This window comes from Rhinolophus ferrumequinum, chromosome 3, assembly GCF_004115265.2.
Source record: "Rhinolophus ferrumequinum isolate MPI-CBG mRhiFer1 chromosome 3, mRhiFer1_v1.p, whole genome shotgun sequence".
Classification (NCBI taxonomy): domain Eukaryota; kingdom Metazoa; phylum Chordata; class Mammalia; order Chiroptera; family Rhinolophidae; genus Rhinolophus; species Rhinolophus ferrumequinum.
This window is the reverse complement of record NC_046286.1, coordinates 84552080-84571634: the sequence shown is the minus strand read 5'-3', so window position 1 is coordinate 84571634 and position 19555 is coordinate 84552080. Positions and strand designations below refer to the sequence as shown.

Below are 19555 nucleotides of genomic sequence, written 5' to 3'. Positions count from 1 at the left end.
TTGGCATTGGGGATTAGAGAAGTAAGGCTTTATAGAGGTTCTACATCACCCCAAACCCTGTTTGATAAGAGGAAGGGAGTCTTAAAGGGGGCAATGATTAGCGTTACTGTAACAAAGCAATGTGGCTCTCTTGTTGGTCAGCCAATGTTACATTTTGATCCAGTATCTTGAGCTGTTGTATCGAAACGAAGCTTTGCTTTCAGGTGTATTTTATCATTGACAGTTTTCCTCTCAGATGATGCTACTGAAAGGGAACCCAGGCAAGCCTCGTCACCATCTCTTTACAGCTGCAATTCATTTTTCCAAACGAAACCATATTGATTATATTTAGTAAGAAAAGTTATTCTTTGTCCTTGTTAATTCCTCTAGATCAGCAACTACATATCTTTGTTTAACTGTTAAAGATGATGTTTTCAACTGAGGTTTTGCAAATGATGGTTTGAAGCAAATATTTACAATAACTAATCCTATTTTAAGCAAATGACTGAGTGATGGGAAATGACAGTTTCAGAGAAGGAATGAAAGACAGTAATTGACATCAGCCAGAACCGCATTATTAGCTGTGGGTCATCCTGTGGTGATCCTGGAGTTGGTGGCTGTTATTGGGCACGGTGGTGAGTCCCAGTAGACACTTACTGTGTTGGTAAGAGCCAGTTGCAATCCCAGTGGGGGCAGTAAATAATGTGCCAGTCAGTTGAGACAGCTGAGAAAGAACTTCTATTCCTGCCTCTGCACAGTCAAAAATACTTTTATTAGTTTACGCACAGGCTTTGCCATGGAACAGTTAAGTATTACTTAGAGCACTAATGAGCTGGCCAAGAAAGGCCATTGGTAGTTCCTGTCTTCAATTCAAATCCCTCACGGCATAGCCCATCGACACGATACAGCTCACCCCTAAGCGTGGGGGTCCAAACACTTAGCCTATGAGAACTGGACAACAGCGTGGAGAAAGAGGCCATGTAAGTTTGACCTGGTGCTTATTTTCAAATTTGGATACTCAGACCAAAGACAGATAAAAGGCTACATATGTTTTCTAAAAATTGTCTGACTCAAAGGGGAAGTCTCATTGTAAAAGGAAAGGTTTAAAACTGTAAACACAGAATGGAATACACTGGTCAAAGTGTAGCACGGCATTCCTTTCACTCCTTCAGTGATGTAGCATATGTGTGCCATTTAGTGGATGTCAGTTGCACCTTCATAAAGCTGTTTAAATTTTTTAACATGATGCCCCCAAAAGATGAATTTTAGGTTTTTGGCTTATGAACTAGGTGAATGGTGATATTTTAACTGAGGAATCCTAGGGAAGGGTGGCTTTGGGGCTGTGGAGACATGAAGAGTTTGTTTTCGATGCTATTTGACACGCAAACTAAATGTCTATATGAAGATATCATATAGTAAGAGCTAGACATGAGTCTGCAGCTCAGAGATATCAGAGCCAGAAGCATAAATTTGGAAGTGTCCAGCATATAGACTCAATTTAGAGTCTTAGGAATGGATGAGACTGCCTGAGGGGAAAGTGCGGGCATGGAAAAGGGGAGAGCCTAGGATCAAGCCCTGGGCACATTTAAGGGTTGTACTGCTGAGGAGAAGGAGCCAGCAAAGGAGATGAGAAGGAGCGGCCACTGAGGTGAGAGGAAAGCAAGGAGAGTGTGGCATTGTGGGGACGGAGCCAGGAGTGCCGTTTCCAGGCTCTCGGCCTCACGTGGAAAGGTGCTGGCTCAGGTAGTAAATGGCCATCAACTGTGATTAGCTGGCCATCAGCTGTAACCAGTGAGCCATTGGCCACTAATATAACTGCTGTGGCTGTGCTAGCAGAAAATGGGGGCTAGCAAGGAGATGGTGGCTGGCAAACGTGGATTGCAGTCAGGACGACAGGTTGCGGCTTCTGTGGCTCCTGCTTCCTGTATCTCCAACCCAGCTGCCTGCGAGACTATAGTGGTATGACTCCCTTATCTATGGCTCCGTGGGTGTTCCTTTTGGGCCTCACCATGTCCTCTGTTCTTATGTGGGGAGCGGGAGCTGAGACCCTGCAGGCCGCCCCGCACGACACATGGCGCAGCGAGCAGGGTCTCCCGCACGACAGGCATTCGGGAAAACAAGGGAAGGAGAGTTTAAAGGAATGTTCATCCACATCAAATGCTGCTGAGAAGTCAAAGCAAAGGGAGAATGGAGAAGGAACCCCTGGATTTGGGCACATGGAAGTCACTTATAGTCTTCCAAAAGAAATGACAGTAGAGATAAAGAAACCACTTGCAGGAGCTTGAGGGGTGGCTGACAGGTGCGGAAGGTAGAGGTGGTTAGCACAGGCCCATGGTTCTCAAAATGTGCTGCCTGGATCAGCAGCAGCAGCACCTGGGAACTTGTTATAAATGCAAATTCTGAGCTCCATCCCAGACCTACTGAATCACATGCTCTAGGGTGGGCCCAGCAACAGGTCTTTTAACAAGCCCTCCAGGTGAGTCAAATACACAATAAAGTTTGAGAACCACTGGTATAATCAACTCAAGATGTGGTGAAGGAAAGTTTATGCTCTCTTTATTTTGGACAGAAGTTACCACAGGTGTTCATTATTTAATATAAATGATTCAATAAAGAGAATTGAGGCGCAAATTCTCATTTGAGCGTAGGAGTGAAATTGAGGTAAAAGGCGATGGGATACAGAGTCTGAGGGGAGTAGCTGACCTTTGATTTGAGCAGGGGTGCTTCTTCCATCGTCACAAAAGGGAAGACAGAGAATGAAGGTAAGAGGTGGGGTAGGTGGTGGGTTTGGTGGTGGGAGGGAAATTGGGGAGTTTTCTTAGGGAAGTAAAAGGTGACATCAACAGCTGAGAGAGGGTTATTGAAAGATTGACTAAAGAGGAGAAGGGATACAATACTCATCTCAAAGAGTGGGAAAATGAACTTATCAAGGAAATGTAGGATTGCTTATCAGTGCTGCAATCCTGCTTGATATTTATGCCAGTAAAGGCAGATCCATAAGGACAGTTGTTTTATTTTTTCCGACGGTCGTCAGCTGCTTTAGTGCAAACAGACATAGATTATGAAGATGATTGTGTCTTGACCATTGGCATTTAGCCACATGAGTTGGGCTTTGGCCAGGAGAAAGAGGGACAAAGAAGTTCAGATTCTTTGCAAGATAGTAATGAGAATGATGAACCATTAAATCCAAGTTTGACAAGGAAGCAACCAAGGATGGAGGCATGGTGATAATGAAAAAGTGGGAGTGTGTGGATTAGAGGTCTTCAGACAAGAATTGATAGAGTGGAAACACTGAGTACATGATTTGGAAGTGGTACTCAGAGAGACAAATGCTTGAGATCAAGATTTCAGAGGTGATAAAGCTACTGGGGTGACAAGTTCAACAGTGATGCCTGAGGTGGTGGAAAAGAGGTTTGGGGGACTGAGAAGCCGGGGTCTTCTTTTGGGGACTGAAGCAGGGTCTTGATGGTTCATCCATGTGGAAATTACATTTGACAAGTTCAGGGATGGTTTTAGGGCCCAGAATGTGGTGGAAAATCTATTGTTTGAGTGCCATTAAGTTTCACTTGAGACAATTTTTATGTCACCAAATCTGTTGTTCTTTTGCCCTTCTTCTCTGCCTCTCAGTACTTTCCCATATATTTTCTTTCTCTTCTACTCCAATTAAAAAAATTTTGCTTTGCTCTCATTATAAAAGTAATACTAGTTTATTACGGAAAACAGAGGCAAATAAGATAAAAGAAACAAGTGATATTTCCTTCCTTTTATTTATCATCTTATCCAACTATTGTTAACACCTCGGGATACATCCTTTCAAACCCTTTTCTATACATGCATCACCACCACCTTCCCCACACATACACAGATTTTAAACATTGGGATCACACCATCCATATTCTCTGTAACCTACTCTTTTAAAACTGATTTCAAAAGTAGAAAATTTGAAAAACACACCTAGAGATAGATTCTGTTAATATTTTGCTATATTTCCTCATAGATTTTTATGCAGTTTCTATTATACACAGTTGAGAGTATATAATTGTAAAAAGTATGTAAAAAATGTTTTCCATCATTTGTATTTCATTTTCTTTAAACCCCTCCCATCCTTTTGTTTTTATCCTTTCCCCTGGTTGAAGCTTGCCAGGGGCATGCGTTACGTGTATTGAATAGTGGAATTGCAAATTTCAGTGGAATTTGAAAATTAAGAACTTTAAAATTCAGTTCCCTAAGGAATGGTTAATAAGAAACAGTTTGTGAAAATGTAATTTAACACTCCCTCTCCCCTCTTCTGCGGTAAAAACGGAAGGAAGGAAGGAAGGATGGAAGGAAGGAAGGAAGGAAGGAAGGAAGGAAGGACGGAAGGAAGGAGGGAAGGAGGGACGGAAGGCAGGAGGGAAGGAGGGAGGGAGGGAGGGAGGGAGGGAGGGAGGGAGGGAGGGAGGAAGGAAGGAAGGAAGGAAGGAAGGAACCCAAACCCATACATAGCCCATGAATGTAGAGCTTTTATCTAATATATATCTAAAAAGTGAATTTGGTTTAATGTTTCTAAAATTTCCCTTCAAGTATTGAAATCAACTTTGAATTATAGTGGCTGATAATAGACACTTAAAATTATGTCAGCAACCTCAGTGATCAACCATGCTCATCTTTGCAAAGCACTTCGCTGTCTTCAGTGTTCCAATATTAAGTATTTATATTATCATTTATTTGCATTATTTACATTTTTATCTTATTTGATATTCACAAGTCCTGTAAGGTAAGACACTATTATCCTGACTTTCGTATGAGGAAATGGAGGTCCACAAACTAGCCTGAAGCCACACAGCTCAAGTGGCATAAGTGGGATTCAAATCCAGGTCCTTAGTCCCCAAGTTCATGCTCACCCATTCCAGGTTCAGAACACAGCAGGGAATGTTTTCTCAGCTTGACCAGCTATGGTTCCTGTGCTGGTCAGGCCCTTCCCCTGTATTGTGGAGCTGACTTTACTGTATTTTCCAGAAGAAATAGAAATAATGTTCCTTGCTGGCTCTTGCCACTAGGGACTTTATTTTTGCAGAGAGTTTACTCTGACTACTAACCCCAATGCCCTGTCACCCTACATACCTGACTATATGAGGTATAAAGCAAAAAAGAAAGAGTACATGTGACTGAATCATTTGAACCGAGGGCATTTCACAAGTTCACAGAATGTCATTGTAAAGTGGACATGACCAGTAACTTTCAAAACTGACCTGATGCACCAAGTGGTACAAAGAGGTCCACGTGACCCCCTTCTTCTTCAGGGGCCACATAGCTTCCTAATTTCTCCCAGAAGTCTCTCACTTCAGGCCGCAATAAATTTTTAATACCAATGTTATAGCCTGAAAAAAAAATCAAAATGTCAGATTAACTTGTAATATGATCATGTACAGAAACTCGCAGCAGTTTGTGAAAGTGGAACCACAATTCAAAAAGCCAACATCTGCTCATGAGACCGAATCTGTAAGGCACCTCTGCTTCCGTGCCGTACCATGTTCGGGCCACAGAGGTCCCACTGGACTCCACCATGGAGGTGGTGCCATGGTCTCCTTCATAGTCTGGATTTATTGGACACAGTGCACACGGTTTAGGACGTTGTGTTTCTGCCTCCACGGGGCAGCACTGTGGGTTATGAGGCTCACAACAGTGTGGAGGGTGGATGGCCAGACAAGTCCTGGGATTTTGCAACCAAGTTCCAAAGTAGAAATGTTGCTCACAATTGTCCATCAAAACACAAGTCGTTCAGAGCAGAAGTAAGGCTCCTAGAGACGCTAAACATCACCATAACTCTCACTTTCTGGAACTTGTGTGAGATGACTCAGTGCATGTGTCTGGACCCGTTTCTGAAGGAGTCCGGACTTGGTATTGCTAAGCCCCAGAAATGAAATAAAAACAGTCAGGCACAAGAATCCTGACGGGTCACACTTTTGCATCGAGAGGTCTAGATACACAATGGAAGGACCTCTTCAGGTGACGTAGGGAAGAGATTTCATTGTGTTGTTTTGAAGGCAAAAGCTTTTGGGAAAACACCACAACTATATAAAAGGAAACTTCAGTTTTCTGAGGTATTTTTGTTATTGCGACTATTGCTTTAAAAAAAAAAGAAAGAAAGAAAACAAGGAAAAGGCAGGGTTTAGAAACCTTTCTCATCTGGAGAACAAAAAGGCTGAGATCAGGAAACCCTAACAGGCTCTTGTACTGCATGTGAGGTGAACCTACTACCACAGTATAAGCTTGCACCATTTGGAGACGGGCCACTGTGTAATTAATCATAAATTTAAATCATAAATTGCAGCTCCGCTTTACTTTTAGGGGGTATATAAATTGAATGTGGAACAACAACTTGCTTCAGGCACAGGTAAACTAAACAAGAAAATACAAAAATAAGGCAAAGTTGAGCCAAAAGCAGTTAATTTGTGCTAATAAATAAAATTCACTAAAATTATTCTAAGTGTGTTGAGTTCAAGTCACAGAGATGGCAGTTTGATGGGTGATTCAGGTACTCACTCTACTTTGTGTGAGTTCCCTGCCAACTGGATCCTTGACCAACTATTCCCTCTCTTCCCTTATCCCACAAAAATGGGCAATTTCTTATTAGTAAAACTTAAAAAACAATTCTATTTTAGGTATAAGCAAGGAAGGATGCAAGTTATAGTAGGAGAGAAAATAGAACCTGAAAGCTTTTTCGAAAACATTCGTCATCTCCTTCCCCCAAAAAATGGTAACCACTGAAATTTTTAAAAGATAGCCCATAACAAGTTAATGATATCAGCCAATCCTTTCTTTTGTGGTACAGCCACTTGATAGTATAACAAATATTGTTAGTGCACACCAATTTATAGATCTTGATATTTGCTACTATTAAAATTGCTTCACTTTGATCAAACTTAAAACATTTTCTGCATCAAAGGACATAATCAACAGAGTGAAAAGCAACCTAAAGAATGGGAGAAAATATTTGCAAATCATATATCTAATAAGGGGTTAATATCCAGACTATAGAAAGAATGTCAACAACTCAATAACAAAAAATCAAATAACCCAATTTAAAAAATGAGCAAAGGACTTGAATAGACATTCCTCTAAAGAAGACATACAAATTACCAACATGCATATAAAAAGGGGCTCAGCATCACTAATCATCAGAGAAATGCAAATCAAAGCCATAGTAGGTATCACCTCATACCCATTAGGAGAGTTTCTGTTTAAAAAAAACCAAAATAACCCAGAAAATAACAAGTATTGGTGAGGATGTGAAGAAATTGGAACCCTTGTGTACTGTAGGTGGGATTTTTAAAATGGTGTAGCCACTATGGAAAATGGTATGGCGTTTCCCCAAAAAATTAAAATTAGAAGTACCATATGATCTAGCAATTCCACTTTGGGGTAGATAGCCAAAGGAATTAAAAGCAGGATCTTAAAGATATATTTGCATGCTTATATTCATGACAGCATTATTCACAATATCTAAGAGGTGGAAGCAACCCAAATGTTTATCAAAGAAGAGCTAAACAAAATGTGGTATATGCAGCCAGTAGAATATTATTCAGCCTTAAAAAAGAAAGAAAATCTTGGTACTGGTTACAACATGGATGAACCTAAAGGTCATTATATTGAGTGAAATAAGCCAGTCACAAAAAGTCAAACACTGATTCCAGTTTTATCGGGTATCTAAAGTAGTCAAATTTAGAAAGACTACTATTTATTTATTTATACCGAGAGTAGAATAGTAGTTCCTAGGGGCTTGGGGGAGGGGGAAAAGGGGAATTATTGTTCAATGTTGTGATGGTTAATTTTACGTGTCAACTTTACTGGGCCAGGGGGGGCCCAGAAATTTGGTCAAATATTATTCTGGGTGTGTCTGTGAGGGTGTTTGGGGATGACATTAACACTTGAAGAGATAGACTGAGTAAAGCAGATTGTCCCCCCAATATTCATGAGCCTCATTAAATCAGTTAAAGGCCTGAACAGAACAGAAAGGCTGACCTTCCCCTGAATAAAGGGAACTCCTCCTGCCTGACTGCTTTGAGCTGGGATATCAACCTTCTTAACAAATGGAAACTTACATAGTACTCTAAGGTCATACATGTGGACAAACATTACATCAGTGCAAAGTTAGTTGTTCTTTCCATTCCTTTCTTACCTTGGACTAAATTGATTTCCCTGCTATCTCCATTGCTAAATATTCCCATACTCTGTAACTTCTGCCCATCCAGAGCTTTTTCTATGAGATAAAGCAGGCTCTCCAAGGTTATGCCACTGTGTTCGTACACCACAGAAATGACACCTGCCTTAACACTGTTCACCACCATCTAGAAAATGAAAGCAAAGCTGTAGGAACCAAAGCCCATTATTTTAGATTATTTATTAATAAAATAAATTTAATAAATGTGATTTTTAAAGACTGTTTTTCCCCCCCGGAAATTATGTAAAGAGGAAGATAAACTTTCTCTTCACTGACCTTTTAAAAAAGTATTTCTTTTCTAATTATAAGAGGAGAAAATTAAATACATTTGAAACTCCATCACATAAAGATAAATACTATTAACAAGCTAGGTTATTTTCTCCCAGCCTTTTTATCTTTGTACTCACCCATGCACAGAGACATATAATACAACGTTTAAAAAATAATAAAATTGAAAAAAAAATTGACATCATTTGATTTTGCAATAGCCTTCTTAAATAGACTTAGTTTTTCTCTTAATTATGAATTTTTTTATTTTTTAATTTTTTTTTAATTTTTTTTTTTTAATTGGGGAAGGGGTACAGGACTTTATTGGGTAACAGTGTGTACTTCCAGGACTTTTTTTTTCCAAGTCAAGTTGTCCTTTCAGTCTTAGTTGTGGAGGGCGCAGCTCAGCTCCAGGTCCAGTTGCCATTGCTAGTTGCAGGGGGTGCAGCCCACACCATCCCTTGTGGGAGTCGAACTGGCAACCTTGTGGTTGAAAGGACGCACTCCAACCAACTGAGCCATCTGGGAGCTCAGCGGCAGCTCAGCTCAAGGTGCTGTGTTCAATCTTAGTTGCAGGGGTGCTGCCCACCATCCCTTGCGGGACTTGAAGAATCGAACTGGCAACCTTGTGGTTGAGAGCCCACTGGCCCATGTGGGAATCAAACCGGCAGCCTTCGGAGTTAGGAGCATGGAGCTCTAACCGCCTGAGCCACCGGGCCGGCCCCTAATTATGAATTTTTTAATTATAAATATTGATTGATAAGTATTTCCCGTTTAAATAAAAATTAAAACCACTGTTCTTTGAATTCAGTAACCAAATCAACTTTGGATTGTGATCAAGTTAATTCATTAGCAGCAGACAGGTTGGAAAATCATTGAAATCACTGATTTTTTCCAAAATCTCATGCCACTTTCTGGAGGTCACAGTTCAACTGTATAGAGAACTACCACATGGTTACACCCTACTGCTTACCTCAATTCCCACTATGTTCATAATCAAATATGTAATTATGACATAGTTTTATAAATAGAAGACAAATAGGAGAATGGACTTATTTTATACCAGTTTATTCACCCATTCTCTGTCACCAGCATGATGCATTTTTAAACATTAGGGAAACTATTTATGGCTCATGTGGAGATCAAAACTCTTATCTTGCTTTCATGTGGATCCACTGAGCCAGCCATGGTGCATGATCTAGGTCAGTTCCTAGACGTCCAGAAAGAGCAGTGATTTCCTATCTTGAAAGCAACCATTTCGTTACAGATAGGATTTTTGTGTTTTTTTTGGGGGGGGGAACCTTTTAAGTAGGCCAATGAATATAGCCTACTAAATGCTCACATATGTCCTTGTGTGTATATGTATATACATTTATACACACATATATAAATACATGCTTCCTATATCCTCTTTGTACTTCCTTTATTTTTTAATTCATATTAAAATGAAAATATGTAACTTCATTATACAAAGAGTGTATTTTCATTTAACGGCATCCTCGTTTACTAGATCACAAAATAGAGTTTCTGACATTCATTCTTCTTTTGAGAGATGGTGGTTACATGACATTATGAAAAGTCATGGGCGTTCTAGAGAAGTTTTAAAACAATCTGTAATCACCTGGCTTTTTTGTGGAATTTATTGCACACCTACTAAATGCAAGGCAATTTGAGTGTTTTAATGCTTTCTTAGAAATAATTTTGATTTATGGTAATCTTTATTGCTTCTCATTTTTAAAACTGTTTTGTGTCTATAAACATCCACTTAGATCAGACCAGTTTTCTTTTAGGAGCTGAATCAGTTTCATACATGGTGGCCAAAAGATTGCCCTACACCCTCTAGTGTAGATGAAAAAAACTGACTCCAAAAAGGCCTGACCTCTTAGCACAGTCTGTACCTCGTACGCAGGGATCCGAGATGATATTAATATGAAGTGTGGCTGGAAAGCACATGAAGAGCTGTCATCATTTTTATTCACTCCACGCCAGTTTTTCTTTGATAATAAAGGATAAGAATGGCTTCCAGAAACATTGTTTCTATAGGGAAAAAGGGGGAGTAAGTGAAGTTCTCATTCTCTCTTTATTTGACTTTGATAAGTGAGCACCAAAACGTATGTCCTCCAGGCATCAGTTATACTGTATACAAAGCAGGTAGCCGCAGTACCTCAGGCTCCCTCTGTGATTGGGGGACAGCAGCAAATGGGGCTCCTGGGTGGGGTGGGGCCAAAGCTGCCCTGGGCCTCTCCTCTCCATTTGGAGGATGCCAGAAAGGTTTCTTGGAACTTAGCTTTTGTGGGGCGCTTAAAACAAATGTAGTGACAAACTTAGGGGTTCAAAACGACATTTTGAAAAGGAGCAGCCGAGTGATTTTAAATTTCCTTCATCATCCAGGCCTCATAGTTTTCTGAGTAATGTCCCCATTCTCTGCACAGCCACCCCACCCCCACATTACCATTTGGATATGCTTACTCCAGGAACATTTCTGGAGAACTGGTATTTTTGTTCAGCACCTTTATATGGAAAACATAATACATCCTCAATATAGCTTCTTTGAAGGGTTAGGAATACTTGAAATGTAAAATTTAAATGGTATATATTTCCCTCTTCAGAGACCACTGTTTTTGCTACTTCATAGGATAAGAGCCATATAATGATGCGAGATCCCGGCGTGTCAACTAACGTATCCTAGAATGAATTCTTGGTATCAGCAGTATACTCCTGAGCCTTCCGTAGGTGGAGGTTTGCTTACCTCTTGGGCAAAGCTTCTAAGGATGCCAAAACAAGCTGTTTCTCCAAAGCTTCATGTAATCCCACTCGATCCCTCACAGTCCGGGAGAGACAGGCTTGGCATTTGGATTTTAACAATCTAGAGCAGCATGTTCCGCTCACCCAAGGGGGTCGAACTCTGAATAACTCCTCTGAAAAACAAACAGCAGCCGCTCAGCTGTTTCCTTCATTCGTCTCCCAGCCAAGGCTCCAAAGATAAAGGCATCAAAAATAAAGCCGTACCAGGGCAATATTCCAAATGGCCATCACGACAGCCATTTTTACAGACTCTGTTTGGATTTCTTATCCTCTCAGCACTGGGGCTGCAAGTTCCCAGTCATTTCAGGTCAAGAAACAAAGCTCAGAGAACAAGTAACTCTTTTCTTGTGGAAACCACTTACTCAATTTATAGACTTCACATCTATTTCTGCCCTTTTTCTTGGCTTCAAGTAATTTCCCATTTGTGACAATTGCACAGAGGGTGAGTCAGTAAAAAGAAAAAAGAAAAAAAGATGGGAGAACTCAGATCGGTTTGGTTGATTACTTTTACACACTGTGCAAGTCAGAAGGCTTAGCTGAAAGCGTGTCTCATCCCCACTCCCTTTCCATTTTACAAAGACCATTCTTCCTGCTTTTGTTCTCATTTTCATTTCTCCTCCTTTTTCACCAATCCCAATTTTTCTGAATTGTCCTGAACCTATTGATTTGCCTTTCCCTGTGTTTGTACTTCTCTCTCCTCATCTTTGGTCTTATAAACCTGAGAGGAGCTAGAGCAGCAATGGAGACAATGGTATTTGACGATACATATTTCATCTGAAATCTTTTTTTTCTTATTAATTCACTTGAAATATACAGGAGACAAAAGAAAAAAGGAGATTGTCCTGATCATACTTCAGAGAATGCTACCCACCACTATTCCAGAAACACAGCACAGTTCTCCTCTGTGGGAATACGTGTGTAAACCCATTGTTTTTTACAATACTTGGTTAAGATACAAAGTTTTAAAATGCCACTCACTCTTACGTAGTGCAATTTTCTCCCAAATTATTTTCCTTAGGCACTTTTCTCTTTGTCTTTCCAGTAGCTCCTCATCTGCTGTTTTGGGTTCATTCAGGGTCCCATATATAGCAGCGGCTTCCCTAGGTGTCAGCCAATCTAAGTTGGACACACAGGCCAAGTAATGGTGCTTCCAAGCCCCATACTCATGATCTGTTGGTGTATAGGGCAGAAACCATCCAAACTTGATGCACTTGGGCATCCATAAGCAATCCTTCAGAAACACAAATGAGAAAGACGAGTTGCAAAATTTTTAAAGTACAATTTCCTAGTAAGAATGTTTTCAGGCACACAGATAATTCTTTTTTTTTTTTTTATTACTTTGAGATTTGTATTAACCTGCCATCTAAACTTGACTATGAGAAATAAGAAACATACCTTGCTCCATAGGAATAATATCCTTTGATGAACATATATATTATAGATGCATATATGTGTTAGTCATCTTTGAATACTTATCCAGTGCTATCACAGCATTTGGTTACTTTCATCCTAGATTCTGAGAGGTCTGCTTCTAGCAATGGTGTAGTAGTTTGTTTCAAACCAGCCCTCTCACTGACAACAAATTTGATTGAACCATATGATATGGACAATATACAACCAGTTTTGATATATGAAAACAGCAAGGTTTAATTAAATAACTAGACCAAATAGTATAAAACAATTACTTGAAGTCATTATGGAGCCACTAGTGCAGTAAGGACCTGTGCAGACAAAGCCCCAGAGAGAAGGGAAACCCAGAGCAAAGCCTGCTAGCTGGCATCGCTTTTACTTCAGGGAATTTGACAGTTACAAAGTAAAGCTTAGGATGAGAAGCAGAGCAGAAAGTTATGGCTGGAAGACTTAGAAGCTCTAAAGACCTTTTTGGCATTCTCACAGGGAAGAGAAGAAACAAATTTATATTCAGGGCCCACTAAGGGGAAGAGCCCTGGTAACCACACCAGGCTTTCAGTAAGGATGATAAGGATGGATAAACTATCACCAGGACTGAAGATAGCTTTGAAATATCTCATTCTCTGATTGGATTTCAGGGATCTGTTCCTAGACAAACAAATATGCCAGAAGCAAAAGCAATTTCTTTCTGGACGGAGATAATAACATCCAGAGACACAAATTATCACATTAATTTCTTATACTCAGTATCTGGTATTCAATCAAAATTACCAAGCACACAAAAAACAAGACTTGTTTTTTTTCTTCTTTTATCTTTTAGTAAATAGAGAGAGACCCTAAGAGATCCAGACATTGAAATTATCAGACATGAACTTTTAAAAAAATCTATAATTAATATACAGGGCACCAAAAAAATGTATACACATTTTAAGAAATGAAAAAACTATATTAAAATTGTAATACTCAATATATACCAATAACAAAAGATGAATTAATACGTCATGTTTGACTTCTGCAATTACAAGAGGTGCTCAAAGTGGTTACCATCAGCATAATTTTAATACAATTTTTTCCTTTCTTAAAATGAGCATACATTTTTTGGCACCCTCTGTATGTTTAAGAAATTAAATAGCTAGGTGGAAATTTTGGCAAAATAATCAACCTCTAGAACTGAAAAATACAACTAAAATTTAGAACTCAATCTGCCAGTTTAAGAGCAAATTAGAATCCAGCTAAAGAGATAATTAGTAAACTGAAATACCAGCCAGAAGAAAAGTCCAAACTGAAACATTGAAGGCCTTAAAAAGGATGGAAAAGATATATGAGAGAATTTGGAATTTATGCCGTTTGATGAATCAGTTTAAGTTTGGAATCCAGAAGAAAAGAGAAAAAATGAGGCAGAAGCAATATATAAAGAGATAGCATCTGAGAACTTTTCAAAATGGATAAAGGACATTAAATCTCAGATTCAAAAATCATTACATAACACAAAACAGGATAACACTCACACACACCCCTCTAGGCACATCAAGATAAAACTGCAGAAAATAAAAGAGAGAGAAAAATATCCTAACTGCAGCTGGAGAAAATAGAAATATTACCTTTAAAGGAAAAACAATAAACTTTCTACTTCTCAAAAAAAAAAAAAATAATAAAGTTATGGAAGCCAGAGAACAGTGGAAAATTTTCAATGTTCTATAAAAAGATTAACTGCCAACCTAGAGTTCAATTTTCCAGTGACAATAGCCTTCAAATATGAAGGTGAAATACATTTTTAGATAAAAACTAAGAGAATTTGTCAGCAGCAAGCTGCATTAAAAGAAATATTAAAGATAATTCAGAAGGAAAATAATCCCAAAGGGAAACTCAGAGATGCAGGAAGGTATGGAGAGCAAGAGAAAAAGTAAATACGTGGTTACTTATAAATAAATATTGACTCTTCTAAAACAATAGTAATAAAGACTTGTGATGTTTATATATATGTGTGTATTTTATATATACATACGAAATTAAATATATATAAAATTAAAATATTGGACAACAAAAGCATAGAAATGGAGGGTGGTGGGGTGATGGAGTCAAAGGGTTCTAAGCTTTCTGTATTATCCCAGAAGTGGTAAAATAACCCTAAGCCAACTGTAATAATCTCTATAGTAGCCATGAAATAATTGCTAAAGAATTTATATTTAATAATCTAAAAAATATTTAAGTACTCCAAAAGAAGACAAGGAGAGAAACAAAATATAAAACACATGGAACAAACAAAAAATAGTAAAATGGTGGACTTAAGCCCAATATATCAGTATGTACATAAATGAAAACATTAAAATTACCCCAGCTAAAAGTCGAAGATTGCCACCATATTGTTTACAATACATATTCCTTAAATATAAGGACATAGAAAGTTTGAAAGTAAAAAGACAGAAAACAATACATCAGGCCAACGCTAAGCTTGAATTCTTAAATGCTGCAAATTTAGGGCTCACAGTTGGCTTTTGCATGTGGCCCCACCATAGAGAGGGAGGTGTTCCCTGAGATTAGAATCTCAACACAAGCCCACCTTGGAAAGTGTGTACAAGTTAATAATTCAATTATGACTTATATTTAAAGTAGTATCTACCATTACATTTTATTAAATCTTTTAAAAGAAAACGAAGAGACAAATAGGCCAGAGGCAGAATTAATGGCAGAAGAGATTCAAGATCTAGATTTATGTTCTTCAACAGATGCTAGCCAAAGTGGAAGCAGTTGAAGCTGTGGTTATATAGCAATTTTTTGAGGTGAGTTCTCATGAATAAGATATTATAGTAGAAACAGCAAAGCATAAATAATTTTTCATGGAAAAACTTGGACTTCTTTAGCCAAGATAAAATGTTTTCTAAATAATTGAGTATTTAAAGATCATTAAGAATATGTGAATTATTAGAATAGTGTATATCCCTTCCTTACAAAATAAATTACTGTATTCAAATTATCCCCATATTTTTTCCTCTTAAGGGTAAGTTAGTATGGTTCAGATATCCTCAGTTCTTATCCTCAGGGAAGAAGTTACCCCAGTTGCCTCATTACAATTATAGTTGTATTTGGACCCTAATACTAGGAAGTGACAAATAGTAAACCTGTTCAGTTAAAAACTTCCAGGGCCAGCTGACTTGTGCAGCTGCACATAAATCTTTCGGATTCAGAAAGGAAAAGATGTAGAGAGAAATGAAGCGTGTAACACTGTAGAGAAATCCACTTTGGCCACTTGCATTCTTTCTGGAAACCGGTCTTGGACAAACCTAAAAAGAGATACAGAAATTTATTTCAGAACATTAATATCTAAAATTGACTAAAAACCCAGTATAAATATTAGTCATTATTCTTTCTCTAATGTTCTACCTATAAAACAAACAAACAAACAAACAAAACAACAATAGCAGCAAAAAAAACCCACTTAATCCTACATAACCTTAGGCAAGATTTTTAAAAAACACTGTATCCACTTTTAATGATCCTTTCTAAAAAAGATAAATAACAAAATATCTAAAGTCCACAGGAAAAAAATCTGAAATAAACCTAGTTGTTTAAACTATAACTCTGGTTGTTTACTTTCCCCCCTTTTTGCTTTACCCCAAATTCAATAACTCAGCAAATCCTGTCAGCTCTACCTACAAAATGTAGCCCCCAATCCAACCACTTCTCTCCATCTCCACTGCTTTCACTCTGGTCCAACGCACCTCCCCCTCTCTCCAGCACTATTGCAACAGCCTCTTGATTGTTCCCTGTACCACTCTAGACTTCCTAGGGCCCATTCTCCATACAGCAGCCCTTTGTGGGTTTTTTTTTTTAAATGTAACTTAGATAATATCATTCATGCAAGTAAAACCTTGCAGTGGCTTCCCAATGCAATTAGAATAAAAACCTCTGGCTAAATCACACTTAGTGGTGAAATATTAATTTATTTTTTTTTGTATTGGGGAATATTGAGGAACAGTGTGTTTTTCCAGGACCCATCAGCTCCAAGTCAAGTTGTTGTCCTTCAATCTAGTTGTGAAGGGCGCAGCTCAGCTCCAAGTCCAATCGCCGTTTTCAATCTTAGTTGCAGGGGGAGCAGCCCATCATTCCATGTGGGAATTGAACCAGCAATCTTGTTAAGAGCTTGCGCTCTAACCAACTGAGCCATCCGGCCACCCCTCCGGAAACTCAGCAGCAGCTCATTGTCTTCAATCTAGTTGTGGAGGGTGCAGCTTATGGGCCCATGTGGGAATCGAACCGGCAACCCTGTTGTTCAGAGCTCCCGCGCAAACCAACTGAGTCATCCAACTGCCCTTAGTGGTGAAATATTCAATGCCTTCCCATCAGGACCAAAGTAAAAATCTCCACTCTCTCACTACTTCAATTTAATATGTACTGGACATCCTAGCCAGTTAAATAAGAAAAAATATAAATAAAAGGCATACATATTGGAAAGGAAGCATAAAACTGTCTCAATTCATGTACCATGTATGTAGAACCTACAAAACAATGATTACAAACAACAATGGAATCTACAAAACAACTGTTATTGAACTTAAATTGTTGAACTTATTAGTCTAAAATTATTGACTTTTTTTTTAATGTTTATAGAATCTATAGCAATAGCCCCTTTTTTCATTACTGATATTTGTTAATTTGTGTTTTGTCTCTTTTTTCCTGTGTTGCTCTCGCTAGGAGTTTATCATTTTATTATTGTTTTCAAAAAACAGCTTTGGTTTGCATAGATTTTCTCTATTGTATGTCCATTTTCAATTTTATTAATTTCTACTATTCATTATTTCACTTAGTTTAGGTGTAATTTGCTATTTTTTCTAGTTTCTTAGGGTGGAAATTCAAATAATTGTAAACCTTTTTTTCTTCTCTAACATAAGCATTTAAATGATGTATTTCCCTCTAAGATGTGCGTTTAGCTGCATCCCACACACTTAGATATGTTGTATTTTCATTGTCATTCAATTAGATATATTTTCTAATTTCCCTTGTGATTTCTTCTTTGACCATATGTTATTTATAAGTGAGTTCATTTTCAAATACTTCGGGATTTTTAAAGATATTTTAATTATCTCAAACTTATACATTGTTGTTAAAGAACTTAAGATTTCAACAATTTTAAGATGTAGTGAGTCTGATTTTGTGGACTAGGAAATGATGTATCTTGGTGAATGCTATTTTGCTTCTAAAAAGAACATATACTTTTAAATTGTTGGTTTTCTGTAAATATTAGGTCAAGGTGGTTGAGAAAGTTGTTCAGTTTTTCTATCTTTTTTGTTTAGTTGTTCTATTATTAATTCAGTCAGGTTTTCATGTAATTTGAAACTGTTATTTGATACATGCATGTTTATAATTGTTATGACTTCTTGATGAATTGATCCTTTTCTCATTATAAAATGTCCCTCTCTATCTCTCTGGTAATATTCCTTTTTATTGAAGTCTATTTTGTCTGATATTAATATTGCCATCCTACTTTTATATGCTTACTATTTGCATGGGATATCTTTTCCTATCCTTTTACTTTTATCCAATCAATGTCTTTATATTTAAAGTGAATCCCTTGTAGTCAGGATACAGTTAGATCTTCTTGTTGATTTTGTTTTTTTTTAAGTTCATTTGACCACAATTGCCTTTTTTTGAGAATGTATCCCCCTTATATTTAATATAATTGTTGATATGATTTAATCTAAGTCTCAATTTTGTTATTTGTTGTTTGGCTGTCCCATTGTTTCATGAAATTTTATTTCTCCTCTCCTGCCTGGGTTTGAATTAATATATATTTTTTGTATTCCATTTCATTCCTTTATTGGTTTTTTAGGATACCTCTTGCTTTATTTTTTTAAATTAGGAAGTATGATAAGCATCTCTAACTTTTCATAGTCTACTTAGAGTGACTATTCATGTAAGATTAAAGAACAGTACAACAATATAGTTCTCACCATCCTTTGTGCTTTTGTTGTCATTTATATGATATCTACTTATATTATAAACCCCACAATACATTGTTTTTGCTTTAAACAGTCATGTGCCTTTAAAATGACTTAAAAATTTTTTACTTTCCCACACATTTACCATTTCCTGTGCTCTTCATTCCTGCTTATAAAACCAAGTTTCCATCTGGCACCAATTTCCTGAGGCTGAAGGACATCCTTTAGCATTTCTTTACTGCAGGTCTCCTGACAACAAAGTTTTTCAGTTTCCTTTTATCTGAAAATGTCTTTATTTCACCTTAATAGCTGTGGTGCTATTATAACTCCATTAATTAATTTCAACAATTATTATCTTGTACCCAGTCTGGTTTCTGCTTTCTCCTCCTCCTCCTCTTCTTCTTCCCCTACTTCCATATTATTTTAAAGTAAGTCCAAGACGTCATATCACTTCATCTATAAATATTTCAGTGTGTGTGGATAAACAATACGAACATCAAAAAATTATACTCCAATGCCATCATCATACCTAAATCAATTAAACAACAATTTCTTAATGTGACATGTATAAAGAAAAGTTTTTAATATGCGGTCCATTAAGAAAACATCGTATATTGCATTTCCAGCCACCTAAGTACAGATGGATCTTGAATGAATACAAAATCCAAGGCCCTACCAAAGGGATCATCTGGAGGGTTATGTGGGCCTTAGAACAAAAAGACATTTCCTAGCCCATGAAAGATGTACTGCTGGCCCTGCAGCCGCCAATGACAATTAAAAAAAAAGAAAAGAAAAGAAAAAGGATATTTAATACCTGATTATCCTCTTTAGATATTTGCAATAAACATCTGCTATGGTACCAAGCCACCAGACAGATGGTCAGAGTTGAATAAGAATCACTAAAACAAGCAACTTTGGAAGCAATCCAGGTATCCATAAATCAAACTCTTCCCTG

The 19555-nt window shown here is 37.8% G+C and overlaps 1 protein-coding gene across 1 annotated transcript in view; it reads right to left on the bottom strand.

Annotated features, from left to right (window-relative positions):
- The window catches only part of ECT2L (epithelial cell transforming 2 like), a 72997-nt gene that overhangs the window by 28353 nt on the left and 25089 nt on the right, over positions 1-19555 (bottom strand). Inside the window, 8 exon segments of the mRNA XM_033094355.1 lie at positions 637-729; positions 5211-5339; positions 8141-8309; positions 10348-10486; positions 11199-11367; positions 12233-12485; positions 15784-15881; positions 15884-15945. Coding sequence (XP_032950246.1) covers positions 637-729; positions 5211-5339; positions 8141-8309; positions 10348-10486; positions 11199-11367; positions 12233-12485; positions 15784-15881; positions 15884-15945 — 1112 coding nt within the window.